At 36.8% G+C, this 14014-nt stretch overlaps 1 protein-coding gene across 5 annotated transcripts in view; it reads right to left on the bottom strand.

Annotated features, from left to right (window-relative positions):
* Nucleotides 1-14014, bottom strand: part of ADAMTS3 (ADAM metallopeptidase with thrombospondin type 1 motif 3) — a 531886-nt gene that overhangs the window by 129265 nt on the left and 388607 nt on the right. For all 5 annotated transcript variants that reach the window (XM_078068759.1, XM_036078049.2, XM_078068756.1 and 2 more), the window contains one exon: nt 8361-8517. In XM_078068759.1, the coding sequence (XP_077924885.1) occupies nt 8361-8517 (157 nt within the window). The remainder of the gene's footprint in view (nt 1-8360; nt 8518-14014) is intronic.

The raw sequence follows: 14014 nt of genomic DNA on the forward strand, positions 1-14014 counted from the left end.
AAAATAATCTCATTGTATATCATAAATGTTCATTAATATTTTGTATACGTCTGAGACGACAAGGGTGTTAGAACATTTCTTCCATAAATTTAAGAGAAAGAGTACTGGTGAGTGATGGAGGGATGCCCATGGGAACTCAGATGATAGCAACACTATAACAACAACACAAATGCTTCTGCTGACTTCTCCAATGTTGGGTCATCACAAATGAGAGAAGGATGCTGTAGAAGACAAAAAAAAAAAAAATCTAGCCTGCTGAACTTAATTATACCTCCTTTAAATATAAATAGGGTGGTGCATATACCCTACCTAGCAGTGGTTTCCCTAGGACTTCCCACTGGACTCAAAAGCCAAGCCCAAGATCACAGAATGAAATAAGGCAATGTTTACTTGCATCAAATTCCTATGTTGGCTTTATCTAAAAATGTCATCCAAGATGGAGAATGAAGAAATTAAAAATCTGTCCTAATACCCTAATTTCTTATAACTAGAAGGCTGTCCAGTGGCATTTTATTAGTATGAGGATCATGGCATAGGATGTAAAGAGAATCTACTTTTATCACCCACTCATCTCACCAAAAGGGGCTTAGACATTGTTTTTATCCCTTTAGTATATGGAGTAAGACCAGACAGAACATGAAAACATGACAAAACCTGTCAAAGTGCTGAGACAGAGAACTGAAGTTAGAATGCAGAGTGTTAATACCACACAGACCTTATTCTTCACACTTTAAGAACACGCAGCAAATCTGTAAAGCACACTCAAGAGAAACAAAGTCTTCCACAGGAATTGGCTAAAAAATGCCCACAATTGAAGACTGTCCTTTGAATAGGAATATACACAAAGGCTTAGGATACTTGGCTTATTAATCAGAGCTCTGAAATAATGACAAAATATCTCAGCTTAAAAGCAAAGAACAAGTTAATGTGACACATAAGTGGTTATAATAGTTGTGAAAGATAAACAAACAGGGGAGCCTGGGTGGCTCAGTCGGTTAAGCATCCAACTCTTGATTTCCGCTCAGGTCATGATTTCAGGGTCTTGAGATTGAGCCCTGAGCCAGGCTCCACACTCAACGGGGAGTCTGCTTGAGATTCTCTCCCTGTCCCTCTGCCCTTACCCTTCTCTCTCTCTCTCTCTCAAATAAATAAATAAATCTTAAAAAAAGACAAACAAAACCAGTTTGAACTAATGTCTCAATCAGACTTGTCAAATATTTTTTCGAGATACTCAGTAAGGTACTGGAAAGTAATATAAGAATATGCTATATATAATTACTTATCTCCAGTAACCTTTATAGTCTCGCTTAGGGAAATGGCTCCAATCATTCCTAAAATAAATCTTTCCACCTTATACAAAGTCCCAAATTGAAGAACTTCCATTAAGAATTTTTAAATTTAGGGGTACCTGGGTGGCTCCGTCGTTAAGCGTCTGCCTTCGGTTCAGGTCATGATCCCGGGGTCCTGGGATCGAGCCCCGCATCGGGCTCCCTGCTCTGCGGGAAGCCTGCTTCTCCCACTCCCACTCCCCATGCTTGTGTTCCCTCTCTTGCTGTCTCTCTCTCTCTGTCAAATAAATAAATAAAATCTTAAAAAAAAAAAAGAATTTTTAAATTTAGATAGATATTTAGACCAGATGGACTACAGCTGAAAATCAGAGTGAATTTTCTGGTTATCTAGAAAGAACAAAACCAAGGATTCAGCTCCCCTTGCAGAATCATGCATTAGAGGAACAATTATTTTAGCCTGATTAAAGTCCTCACATTTTAATTCACAGTTCCCATAATCTAATCATCAATGATTTTCATATAGAAATAATATTCTGTGCTACACTTATTTTTCCCAATTGTTCTATTTTTCTTCAACATATATCACTAACTTCCACTTCATCGACCTGAAAGATGCCCCTGCAGGGAAAGGGATATAAAGATTCCATAAAGAGAGAGAGGATTGAGCATGACACACCTGAATCCTCCGTAGGGAAGTAAAGAACCCATGCACACACACACACACACACACACACACACAAATATATATATATATATTTACAAAATACCAAAGTGAAGTGAATAGCATTGATCCTCATAAATAATTTTACATTTAAAGTTAACAGCTGATGATCCAGTAGGAAAAAGAAAGCAATGAAAGACATATATAAATAAAATCTACCTTACAGCAAATTATCTTCTTTAAAAATATTAATCATGTTAGAAACAGAAACAATGAAATAAAAGGTTACTAAACCTCCAGAAATATTTGAATTCCTTCCCACTTACTAACATGAAAGTTTATAAATAAGTTGTACATGGAAAGAAATTACATACAGGTTTTAAAATGTGTTTAAGCAGGCATACTTGGCATGTGCAGGGTCAAAATGTACTTAATATTTTACTGAAAATAGAGTCTATCCCTCCTAAGTAAAAGCAGTTCATGTGAATGAAACCAAACACTAAAGTGTATTTTGATAATAAGATATATTTTATATTCAGAAATAACAAATACATTTTCAATACTAACAAATATTTCTTGGTAATCATTCTTTCATGAGCCAAAAATTGATAGTTACTTCTTCTTTCTTTAAAATTTCATTTATTTATTTGAGACAGAAAGAGAGAGCACGAGTGGGAGGAGGGGCAGAAGGAGAAGCACACTCCCCACTGGGCAGGGAGCCTGTCATGGGGCTCATTCCTAGGACCCTGAGATCATGACCTGAGCCAAAGGCAGACGCTTAACAGACTGAGCCACCCAGGTGCCCCGATACAGTTACTGCTGAGTAGGCAATCATTTAATTTAAGAATCAATGTCCAGCCTATATTATCTGCATTAGCTTTGTACCCTAATATAAATTAACTGTTTTCAATTTTGTTTCACTCACCTAGATATATCTAAACTCTTCAAATTCTCTTTGTCCTTTAATGTCATATCAATAACTAAATAGTAATCCAGAAGCTCTCAATTCTCCATACAGTTTGTATCTTTCCATATTCAATTCTTTATTAGAAAAAAAATGGAGTTACATTTTTAACACTTTAATCCTAGTCTATGTAAATAAACTCCTTTCCTGGTATCCATGAAGGGATAGAATAGGCCCCGTAAGACAGTTAATACAAGGAAATAAGGTATTAGCCTATATCTTTCACATCTGAAAGATCTTCAACCATCATTCTGCTTCCTGATTATTTCATGTAACAACTCAATCTTTAATCGCCTTCTTTTTGCCAATAATTATTATAAATACATAGATTTATGAAATATGCAAAAACAACCTAAAAAGAAATAACATAAATATAAGTAGTATTTCCATATGAATCACTGGTAGTAGCTTTGACAAATGGCTGACCCTAGATTATATTATAAACTAAACTGTGCAGCTGAGTAAAATTGAGTAAAATTTATCACTTAACATCTACCTAAAAGAATGGCGGCTATTTGACAGATCTTAATAATTCAGTAATATTGTTTCATGCTTCATTTAACAAGAAAAGATGCAAAAATTAATTTCTCTCATTTGATTTTTTTTCTTTTTTTGTGGCTTGCAAAGCCCACCACTGTTTCTCTTTGATCGGGGCATAGGTCATGAGAACTTCCAAATACAATAGGTTATAGCACCTACTGACTTTTCTATAGATTCAAGGAAGGACTCTGCCTAGGAAGTTCCTAGAGTCACTAAAATAAGAAATAGTCTTCCCATTATTCTAGTGCTTGTTTCATAGTTTCATTCCCTGGCAACCAGGAGCAACTCCCAAATCATTTCTGACTTGTACATGTTTCCCACCTGGGACAAAGACACTCCTTCACAGCACCATGACAACCACACCAGCAACACAAGCGCTTGGGTTCGTGCAGGAAAATGAAAATCCTGAAAGGAAGCTAGGAGATAAAGGCTTACTATTCCTTGTTTCCCACTGGTAGGAAGTAATTACAAAAATTACTTTAACACAAAGCTTCTGGTGAGTGAATAGTTCGTAATTTGATGGGAGAAGCTTAAGGGCCTAGGGGATTAAATAAAAAATATGAAAAGCTGAATGATGTCATCCAAGCACAGCTCCCTCCTTCCCCCCAAAAAAGACTGCCTAAAGCAAACTTCTTATGGGCAACAATGTAGACATTCTTCAGAGATGGTCAGGGGTATATTTTGTTTTTCATCTAAGTTTAGACTCAGATGATTGATTTAACAGTGGAGGTGAACTTTATGACCCTTTATAGGTTGATTAACCATGTTTTTACCAAATAAAATTTCAAAAACCAGTAAAATATAAACTCGTTTTCTCCAAACTGAATGTCCAGAAATGGATGTGATTTCCATCCTCCCAAAGCAGAAATCAAAAAGAAAAAAAAAAAAAGAGTGAAATTCAACTCTCCCCCCATGATGAAGTAGATAAGGTTCTTTTGACAAGTTTTTTATCATAGACATGAACAGCTTACGATGAAAGGATGGTATTTCTTTGCTAGGAACTGGCAGAACCATATGTTACAAACACCTGCCAATTCTACACCGGAAGAGATTATTTACACTGCCAAATGTAAAACTGTTTTAGGTCTTAAAAGAGTAATTCTAAAGGAGAGTACTGCATCTGTGATTTTACAAGTTCAATATATTTTTAAACAGTTCTTCACATTTTTCCACATTTCAAAAAACAATACAACTTCCTTATGAAGAGCTGAGGAAAGAGAATCTATGTAATATATGGAAATGGTTGCAGGTTTGTGTTATTGTTGAATCATAGCATATATTATCTCAACAAGTTCAAAGCTGCGGGTGACTTTTATTGGAAACCCAGATAAATATCTTAAGAGGATAAGGAATCAAAATAGATGTTTGCTTTTCATCAAGTGTAATAGCTTAGGGTTCCTGAGTGTGGTAGAAGCATATTTTCTGCTTTGCGTTTAGTTTTGTGTTTGTGTTTTGAGGACACAATGTCCTCCTCTCCTATAGTGATAGGTAGCAAATATCTTTCATGGGCTTCCAACTCTGTGCAAGGAACACCTTCTGATTCTCATTGATATGAACTTGGAAAAGAGAGAGAAGAAGGCAAGCAGAGACATTGCAAGCATCCACGAGCCAATACGTGTCCCCTGACTCCAAGCTAACCTTTACCCATCCCTACCCCAACATGTATATAAGGGCATTCATTCATTGACTCTGACACATGATTATGAAAATATACTGTGCATTTTTTTATTCACTCACTTTTCCAATGGATCTTTGAACTCAAATATCCAAAATTATACCCACTTGTCATCCTCCATCAAGCCTATTTCTATTTCTCATTTTCAATACCTGAATTCTGGAAAGAGAATCCTCTAGTCTTTCAGATCAGGATTCTTCTGAGTCATCCTTGTTCATTCTCTCTCTCCAACCCCGATATATACCACATCAAATAACCCCATCAGTTCTACTTCAGTCTCAATCGAATTTGTCTCCTTCTCTCCGTCTCACTTGTATCACTTAGTTCAGAACATAATTGGTTTTAATTTAGCATACTTGCTCCAAACTACAGAAATTAAATGAATGTCAGTTCTGAGTTGCTAAGCTGACAAAGCAACACATGTGGCCATGCAATTATGGAGACAACTAGCAAAATACAGCAGGATGTTTATTTATAGGGGCCCTAATGCTGAAACTCTGTTGGGTGAGAAGTGCTTTATTTATGATAACAACTCCTGATGACTTGCTGTCAGAGAAATTTATGAAGACCGTGTCCCTCAAATGCATTTCTAAGTACATCTTATGTATTTTAATCCTCTTTTAATAACTTATTGAAGAAAGACTGCATGTGTCTCCTAAAATAATATCCTGAGTTGATCCAGACAAAGCACTTTTATATGATACTATAGCTCTCATTTATAAATCAATATACCTTCTAAACCTAGAATCTGTTCAGTTCTACATTTGAGAATGATGGAATAAGGTGTAAAAATATATTCTTAATTTCGGTTGGAAAGTATGTAGTCCATGAAAAAGCTTGGCTCTCAGTCATGTGACCAAGAAGTTAAAAGAAGAATTTTAAAGTTAAAGTATAGTACTTAAGGTTCTGAATCTGAATCTCTTTTTACCCTAAGAAGACATTTGCATTTCTGAAATATATGGTTATAATTTAAGATTCTCAAAAGGAAGTAAATTGATAATCACTGGCAACTCAGTTCAATCAGAACTTCTTAAGTAAGAAAATAAAAGTTGTTAAGCTCATACTAAAGTTTATCATGGAACATATGTTATATATTGGGTCAAGTTTTAAAGTAATCGTGAATCAAGAAAGGAACCCCTCCTCCTTTGACCGATGATTGCTGAAAACCTTTCCAAAATGTATTTTATGGCTTTCTTCAACTATAAATTAATCTTTTCACAATTGAAAAATTAAAAATAAAGTCTTCAGTGTCTGCATTCTTAAAAACAACTCATTATAAAATCAGAGTAAGTCGAGGCTGATGCTACTTGATATTTTAAATAATTTTCTAAATTAATGTCCAAAATTGCCTTAATCTCATCTAATTCTTATAAATTATATGCTCTGACTACTAAATTATTTTTCTTAGTCTAGTATCTAAAAATACAATAGGTATTAAACATAGTATTTCTCACAATTTTCCTATTTCAATTGAAAAAATCTTCTCTCCTTTCCGTAAATATTAGACTACTAAAAAGTACCAGGACTGATATTTATAGAAATGGACACCCTCAGGGACTGAAATGGAGCAACAGAGTACAGCTTGGTGAGACTACTGGTATGACGGAAGGAGCAATTGGGAGGAAAGTCATAGTGACTTATGTATTAAGGACGTTCCAGTCCTCAACTACAATCCTATAACATGTGGGCTACGCTTTTCTAAAAGATATTTAACCACTGCCTCACAAAAGATATTAGATATCATTAACAACTAAACTATAGAAAAAGTACTGTATCCTATTATCTGTCCTTTGACATAACCAGTCTTCTGATTTAGTATGACATTTTTAAAACATGAAAATATAAATGAGAGCTAATAGGAATGTATTCACAACATGAAGGCAAGCAATGCCTAACTGTTCAACTTTAAACTCCTAACATGTAAATCTTTGTACAAAATAAGTAACATTAATAATTAATAGCAATAACAACAGCTAGCACTGGTTAACCACCTACTATTGCTGAGGGTTACATTCAACAATTTGCATATATTATTTCCAAGACTTATTATAATTGTGCAATGTATTTTAATTCTTTATTCACAGATAAACTGAGGCTCAGAAAGGTTAACTACTAATCTAAGGTAACAGAACAACTTGATGTTTTAGAGCTATTATTCGCATCTGTCTAAATGCACAGTGTACTCTCTTCCGATTACACCACAGTGACCCCCTAGGATAGGCACACATTTCATAGTAATGCACCTATTAATTCAGTGCTGTTGCTTCAAATCAGAAATTTCTCAAAAACTCTTCAGGCTGAGTTAATTTCAAATTTATTTTAAATTGTACTATTCCATTAGTACAGCATATTAAGGGAAACGTGGTATCTGAAAATCAAACTTGGTAACAACTCTCAGGAGGCAAGATATCATGAATCAAGAATCAGATTGTTAAATTAAGAAGATTATTTATATTCCTGACATTTTCCCTGGGGGAAATTTCTATTATCTCTAATTCAGACAGTTGGCCTAACAAAAAGAAATACAGACTTTTTGAAATTTTGCTAAAAAAACATAGATTCTCAAATTTCCTTTCTTTTCCATAAAGGGAACTTCTATACCCAACTTATAAAAACATCTCTTTAATAACAAATTACTTTCAGATTTCATTAAAACACACAAAACTAGAAAAGCTTCACATGCCATAATTTAATTGACTTTAGTGGTCCAGCCTATTTTGAAATAAAATTTGGCAGAATCACTCAACTCATTCTCTCTCCCATATTATAAAAAGGTTTGCAAAATAGACCTCAAAGTCAAATAGCATTCTTATTTTCAAATGTGTCTATCACATATCTACCTCTGTGCCATGTCAATATATCTCATTTTAGAAGTTTGAAAATAATACTAATAACTCATAATTTAGATACTTCTAGAAAACAAAAATATTTTCAAGTTTTAACAGAAGTGAGAGAAAAGATAATTTTAATGTGAAACTTTAATAGAAATCATAAGTTGCAAACATATTGGGAACACAATAATGCACTGGAATAAAATAATATCAATAATACTATATTCCGCTATGGGTTTAAAAAAAGGCAGGCCATATTTCATGATTTATAAACTTCTTTCACTACCTCCACATTATGCAAGAACACATGACTATAACACTCTCTTAACTGATTGGGAGAGTTGTTTTCATCATATCTTAAAATTATGGTTAATTATTAAGCCTTGTCAAAGATGCCTACCTCTGTATTGGCAGTCGTGGGACATGTTTACGGGAGCCCGTTCTACTGCTGATCTCTTGTAGACAACATGAATCCTTCCATTTTTTTCCTCCATCTGCTTACCTCTTTCCAAAGGCTCAATGAAATATTCCTCATCATCACTTTTTATCATTCCAGCCTAGAGAAAGCATAAAATGTGTTAATTTTAAAAAAAGAAATATCTGTCATCTTTAGCTCACAAGTACCTTTTTAAATGGCAAGAATATAATTTGTGAAAACTCATGCTTTTTCTTTCCACTTTTGGCTATAAATTTAATGTGGTTAAGTAATTCATATAAGATAGAAATTCATAAATGGTAGGAATAAAATAATTCATTAAGGTATAATAAGAACTTTATACAGGGTAAGAATAAGAAAATCATACAATGTATCATTTCATTAGACTGCAAAAGAAGTGCATTTATATGTTCTACTTGGTATTTTACCTCTAAAAGAAATCTTATAGGGGAAATAAACTCAAGAAACATCTCCAATATCTCATAATCATCCATTGTGGAGCTGCTGCCCACGCATGGTTAGTATTTTTTTTTAACTCATTTACATTTTCCTTCCATACCACTATGGTATGAGAAGAATGAGTTCCTTTAAAAAGCCTCTTTAAGCTTTAGTGGAAACCCTGCATTTCCAATATTTATTAATTTGAAGAACCAACTCATATTTGTCCTATCTTAAACTAACACTTGATGATTTTATACATATTTTTCCCTCCTCAAGCCTAATCCTTCCCTACTAAAAAAGTTATGCTTGCATTCATTGCCTTCTACCTCACTAATATTTAGAGTCTTTTTCTGGCTGTTTCCTCTTTTACTTAGAAAATACCAGGACTATATTCAGTACTATAGCTGAATAGAAATGATGGTTTTTGTCTGAAATTGGCTCCTCATTAGGTATCAAGTCCACATTACAGTCAACTAGTTACAGCTCATATTTCTAATTTAAAGGTCATACATTAATATGTAGTAAATTTAAATTTCTGTGCTTTTATTTGAAAATAAAGTTGAAGAAATAATGTATTAGTGTGGGAATTGTAATTATTTTGGAAATACACATTGGATCTAGAAGTAAGTCATATTTTTCTTCTGAGGCCCTTGGCTTATTCTCCATTTTCAAATACAGGATCACTGGCTCTCATGAAACATGGGCTGGGCTTTAGGGATGCTCATCCCTTCTAGCTGTCGCTCTAACGGGTCCACCACTCTCTGTTAAGCAACAGAGACATGAAAGGTAGGTACACCTTCCCAAATGGCATTTGTCTGCAGCAAATATGCCTGACTGTAGCTTTTCTATTGCATTCAAATCTGTTCCCTGGTTTCCATTCTGACTTCTTCCACCTGGCATGCTCTATGCCCTCCTTCCCCTGTGTAAGCTTCATGGGGAGGTCTTAGAAGCTAGGGTGTCCCCACATGCATTTCTGCACTCACCCTGATGCTATGCACAAACAGCCCTTGACTTTATGTGACCATGGCTCACGAGAAAACATCGCCACTGCTCCTTCACCATGCTTAGTCCTTACCCTCTTGAAACTTCTAGCCTTCACTGAAAAGAACACTGAGCTGATGGGCATTGGATATTCATGCTGACCTTCGAGGCCTAACTCCCATATTTGGAGTTGTTTTCTCATCTGGTCAATCACTCTTCCCCTACTCCTGTACTATGAAATGCAGTATTTTTTACAAGGGGCCTGATTAATCTTTACCCTTCAGAGTTGTTTCTACTGTCAATGGATCTCCTCTACAAATATAATTTCCAACATTTTTCTCATGCTTTCCGGTTGTCATTTTAATCTCTTTAGCATTGGTGTCCTATTCTTATATCTCTTTTTACCAGTAATTTCAACATCACTGTTTTTGCCCCTCTCAGGCATGTATGGTTTAATAACGTTCATAAAACACATCCAAACTAAGCACAAACAGTACCATGTCCAAGGCTTAAATGTCCAGGCTCATCACTAATGCCATCCATTGGTGGTAGGCAGTATTAAAGTATTAACTGGCTTTATCTTGAAAACACTGGTCTGTTGATATACATTTAAGTTTATAAATTGAGGTTTATCAGCATGGGGCTTATTCATCTTTATTCTAGTCTTTTCTTTGCACCAAATCCATCCAGTCACCATGTTCTATAAAGTTTCTTACTTTCTTATCCCATCCTTCTATTTCCACCACCACTTCCTTAGTTACAGACCTCATCATTGCTCATCTGGATTACAGAAACTGCCTCCTATCTTGAGACTTCCCATAAATCAAAATGTTTCTCCCAGATGAGTGCCTAACTGTAGATGGAAACAGTGGTCAATGAAGCAACTCTGAGCACTGGGCAATGGCTAGTGTGGACACTTGAAAGTGATGGGGAGGCAGTGAGGATTAGCTCACATGCCTTTAAAAAACATTTCTACATACCTCCTATTGCAAATATTCAAATCCCAGGCCCCATGATATTACTTTCCCCACCAAGCCAGATTCCATTTCCTGGCTCTTTTTGCAGTTGGCTGTGAACCGTGGTACTGTATCCTACCCAGGGAAGTAAGTGGTAGTGGTGAATACCAAGAATAGGGCTAGCTCAATAAAACCTCCCATGTGGGCTTCCTTAGGCTGTTTCCATTATGACTGGGCAAACACAGGTAACACAAAAATTTAACACAGCTCAGCCTCTCCCTTAGGAGGCAATGAAAATTTAAGCCAAGCTGAGGTGATATCAATGGCAAGGCAATGCTGGGTCACATGACCCCCGGTAACTCCATGGTCAAAACATCTAAGAGCTTACCCTTTTATTCATTAATTTAAGCAAAGTTTAATTTAAAAAGTACCTTATCTAAAGCACCATACTAACTCTGAGAAACAAACTGAGGGTTCTAGAGGGGAGGGGAGTGGGGGGATGGGTTAGCCTGGTGATGGGTATTAAAGAGGGCACGCTCTGCATGGAGCACGGGTGTTATAAGCAAATAATGAATCATGGAACACTACATCAAAAACTACAAAAAAGGGGGGGCTATCTCTGTATTACTTCTTATAATTGCGTGTGAAACTAAAATTATCTCAAAATAACAATTTTAATTAAGAAAATATATATGATCAAGAACATTAAATAAATAAAACACCATTCTAGACACAACAGTAAATAAAAGCTTCTCAAAGATATGGTTTGTTTGCCCTCTAGTTTAGGGTAATCTAGTCAAATAAACAAAATATATACCTACTGGTATTCAGTGAGGTATGTTATGGAAAGTCCAAAAAGTAAGTGATACTGCCCTTGAGACTCAAATCAAGTGAGATTTTTTTTTCCCCACAAGTTTACTATACACACACCACATTGTCAGTAGGAGCTGTTCATTCTATATCCAAAATGACTTAAAATCTATTCCAACTGAAATATCGCTAGTCCCCATGGGGACTTCACTTTGGCCATTGCTATTGTTCACACTGTCTCACATTCTCCTATAGCACAGAAGCCATAATGGCTCTTGCAAGCTATCATTTTATTTTAGACAAATGAGAATGTGGTAACAAATGGGCAGGATGTGTAATGGCTCAAAACATAAGGTGCTTCGTTCTTGCTCACATAAAAGCTCAGGATAGTTCTAGGTCAGCTGGGAAGGGGTTCTGTTCCACACAGCCATGCAGGTGTCCATGCTGAAAGTGGCTCTACCATTTCATAAGGGGTCCCCAAGTTTGCCCAGTCAGAAGGCAAACAGCATGAGGAAGTCCCCACGGGAGGTTTTTATGAGCTAGTCCTAGTTGTGGGGCTATTCACCACCACTCACCATGTAGCTATTTACCACTACCATTTACTTCCATGCATAAGATACAGTCACACGGCTCCAAGCCCACTGCAAAGAGAACCAGGAAATGGAATCTGGCTGGGTGCCCAGGGAGAAGAGACAAGTGGATTTTAATGAACAGATGGCAGTCTCAACTTCAAATAAGATCATGTCACGCCTTTGCTTAAAACACTTCAGTTGCTTCCCATTGCACTTAAAACCACACCCCTTCTCATGGCCTTCAGCGCCTGCCTCATCTGGCCCTGCCCATCAACCTCAGGCAGCTCCACACTCACCTGGCTTACTATGCACCATCCTCAGGGCCTTTGCCCAGTTCTGTTTTTCCTTTGATATTTCCAACCTCCTTGTCGCCTCGGGCCTTTGAAATGCTGTTGGTTCTACTTAGAAGGCTCCTCTCCCAACATACCACACTTTCCTTAGTGGGCTGTTTTTCATTCTATGGGGGTCTCAGCTTAAATGTGAATTCCTTAGAAATGACTTCCTTACCTCTACCTACATTAGGTGCTCCCGTCTAAATTAGGACCCATCTTAGCTCATCATTCTGACTCAGAGCTTTGTGCTCTTTGATCTCATGACCCTTCACACAAATTTCAGGTCGTTTTACCTAAATGTTAAATGTATTATCCTCTGTCTCCCCAAGGGCCAACTCCTAAGGCAGACTCTCTTCATTCATCTTGGCCTCCATAAGCCCCAGAACTACTGTTAGTACAAAATACGTCTCCAACACATTTTTTTATGAAAAGCTACAGGAATGAATGGTATAAGTGAGGGGATAACAACTTTTCAGACTTGTAGTGGTCTTCAAAAGGTGGTGTGAGAGAAGGCATGAGAAGCGAGACCGTTCAGGCTTGAGCAAGGTTCTGAAGTAAAGCCTAACACATGCTTGAGGGCAGTGAGTAACCCGCTCATTCAGAGTAGTCTGTGGGGAGCAGTTCTGGGAAATGAAGCAATGGAGTACTCATGTCCCTCGAGTCTGAACTCTAACATACAGAATGAGAACAACCACGACAACAGTGGATCAGTGGATGAGAACAAAGTGGTTTGGGAAGCTTGATCTGACAATTACCTGCCAGAGGGAAGAAAAGACTAGAAAGCAAGCAACATGAGGTTAAGTCAAAGTCCAGGAGGTAGAAGTGACAATGGGAGGAGAAAAGGGGAAAGAGGAGGGAAAAGGAATGAAAAGTAATTACAGGAGAAAATAAATACCTGGTGCCTTTTAAAACCTAAGTTCCTTCTGCTTTTACAGACTCCTTTTCTCTCAGATGAATAACCAAAGTTCTTATGAGGCCCACTGAGCTTCCCCTGCTCTTGGCACCACCACCTCTAGGGCCTGTCTCCTTACTCACTGTTGCTAGCTCCACTCCAGCCACAGGCTCTTTACTGATCCCTTTTGTTTTTGTTTTGTTTTGTTTTTTAACAAGGCCTAGCCTAGGTGATTGTCACCTTTTCAGAACATAAGCTTCACCAAGCATGGCTTTTGTCCCATTCACTGCTGCATCCCAGGGCCCAGAACAGAGCCTGGGTCAACGTAGGTGTCTAATATTTGAGGGAGAAGAAATCAACGTAAGCAATGGGCAAGTGAAAATAAACCCTCTTAGGGGTTTCCTCTTAGGGGAAGTTGAAAAGGAATGGCAAGAAGATATGGGAGGAACACAGAGAAGAGTGTATGGGCATCTCAGCCGGAGAGAATTTTATCAAAATAAAAGCAACTGCAGTAAAGAAGACACAAAGAATGAGGACTGTGGGAAGGAAATTTTTAAAAAGTATCTAATTAGAGTGACTGGGGCTGAAGAGATATTAAAAAGAGTTATGGGGGGCGCCTGGGTGGCTTAGTCGT

Source organism: Halichoerus grypus, chromosome 3, assembly GCF_964656455.1.
Source record: "Halichoerus grypus chromosome 3, mHalGry1.hap1.1, whole genome shotgun sequence".
Lineage (NCBI taxonomy): Eukaryota > Metazoa > Chordata > Mammalia > Carnivora > Phocidae > Halichoerus > Halichoerus grypus.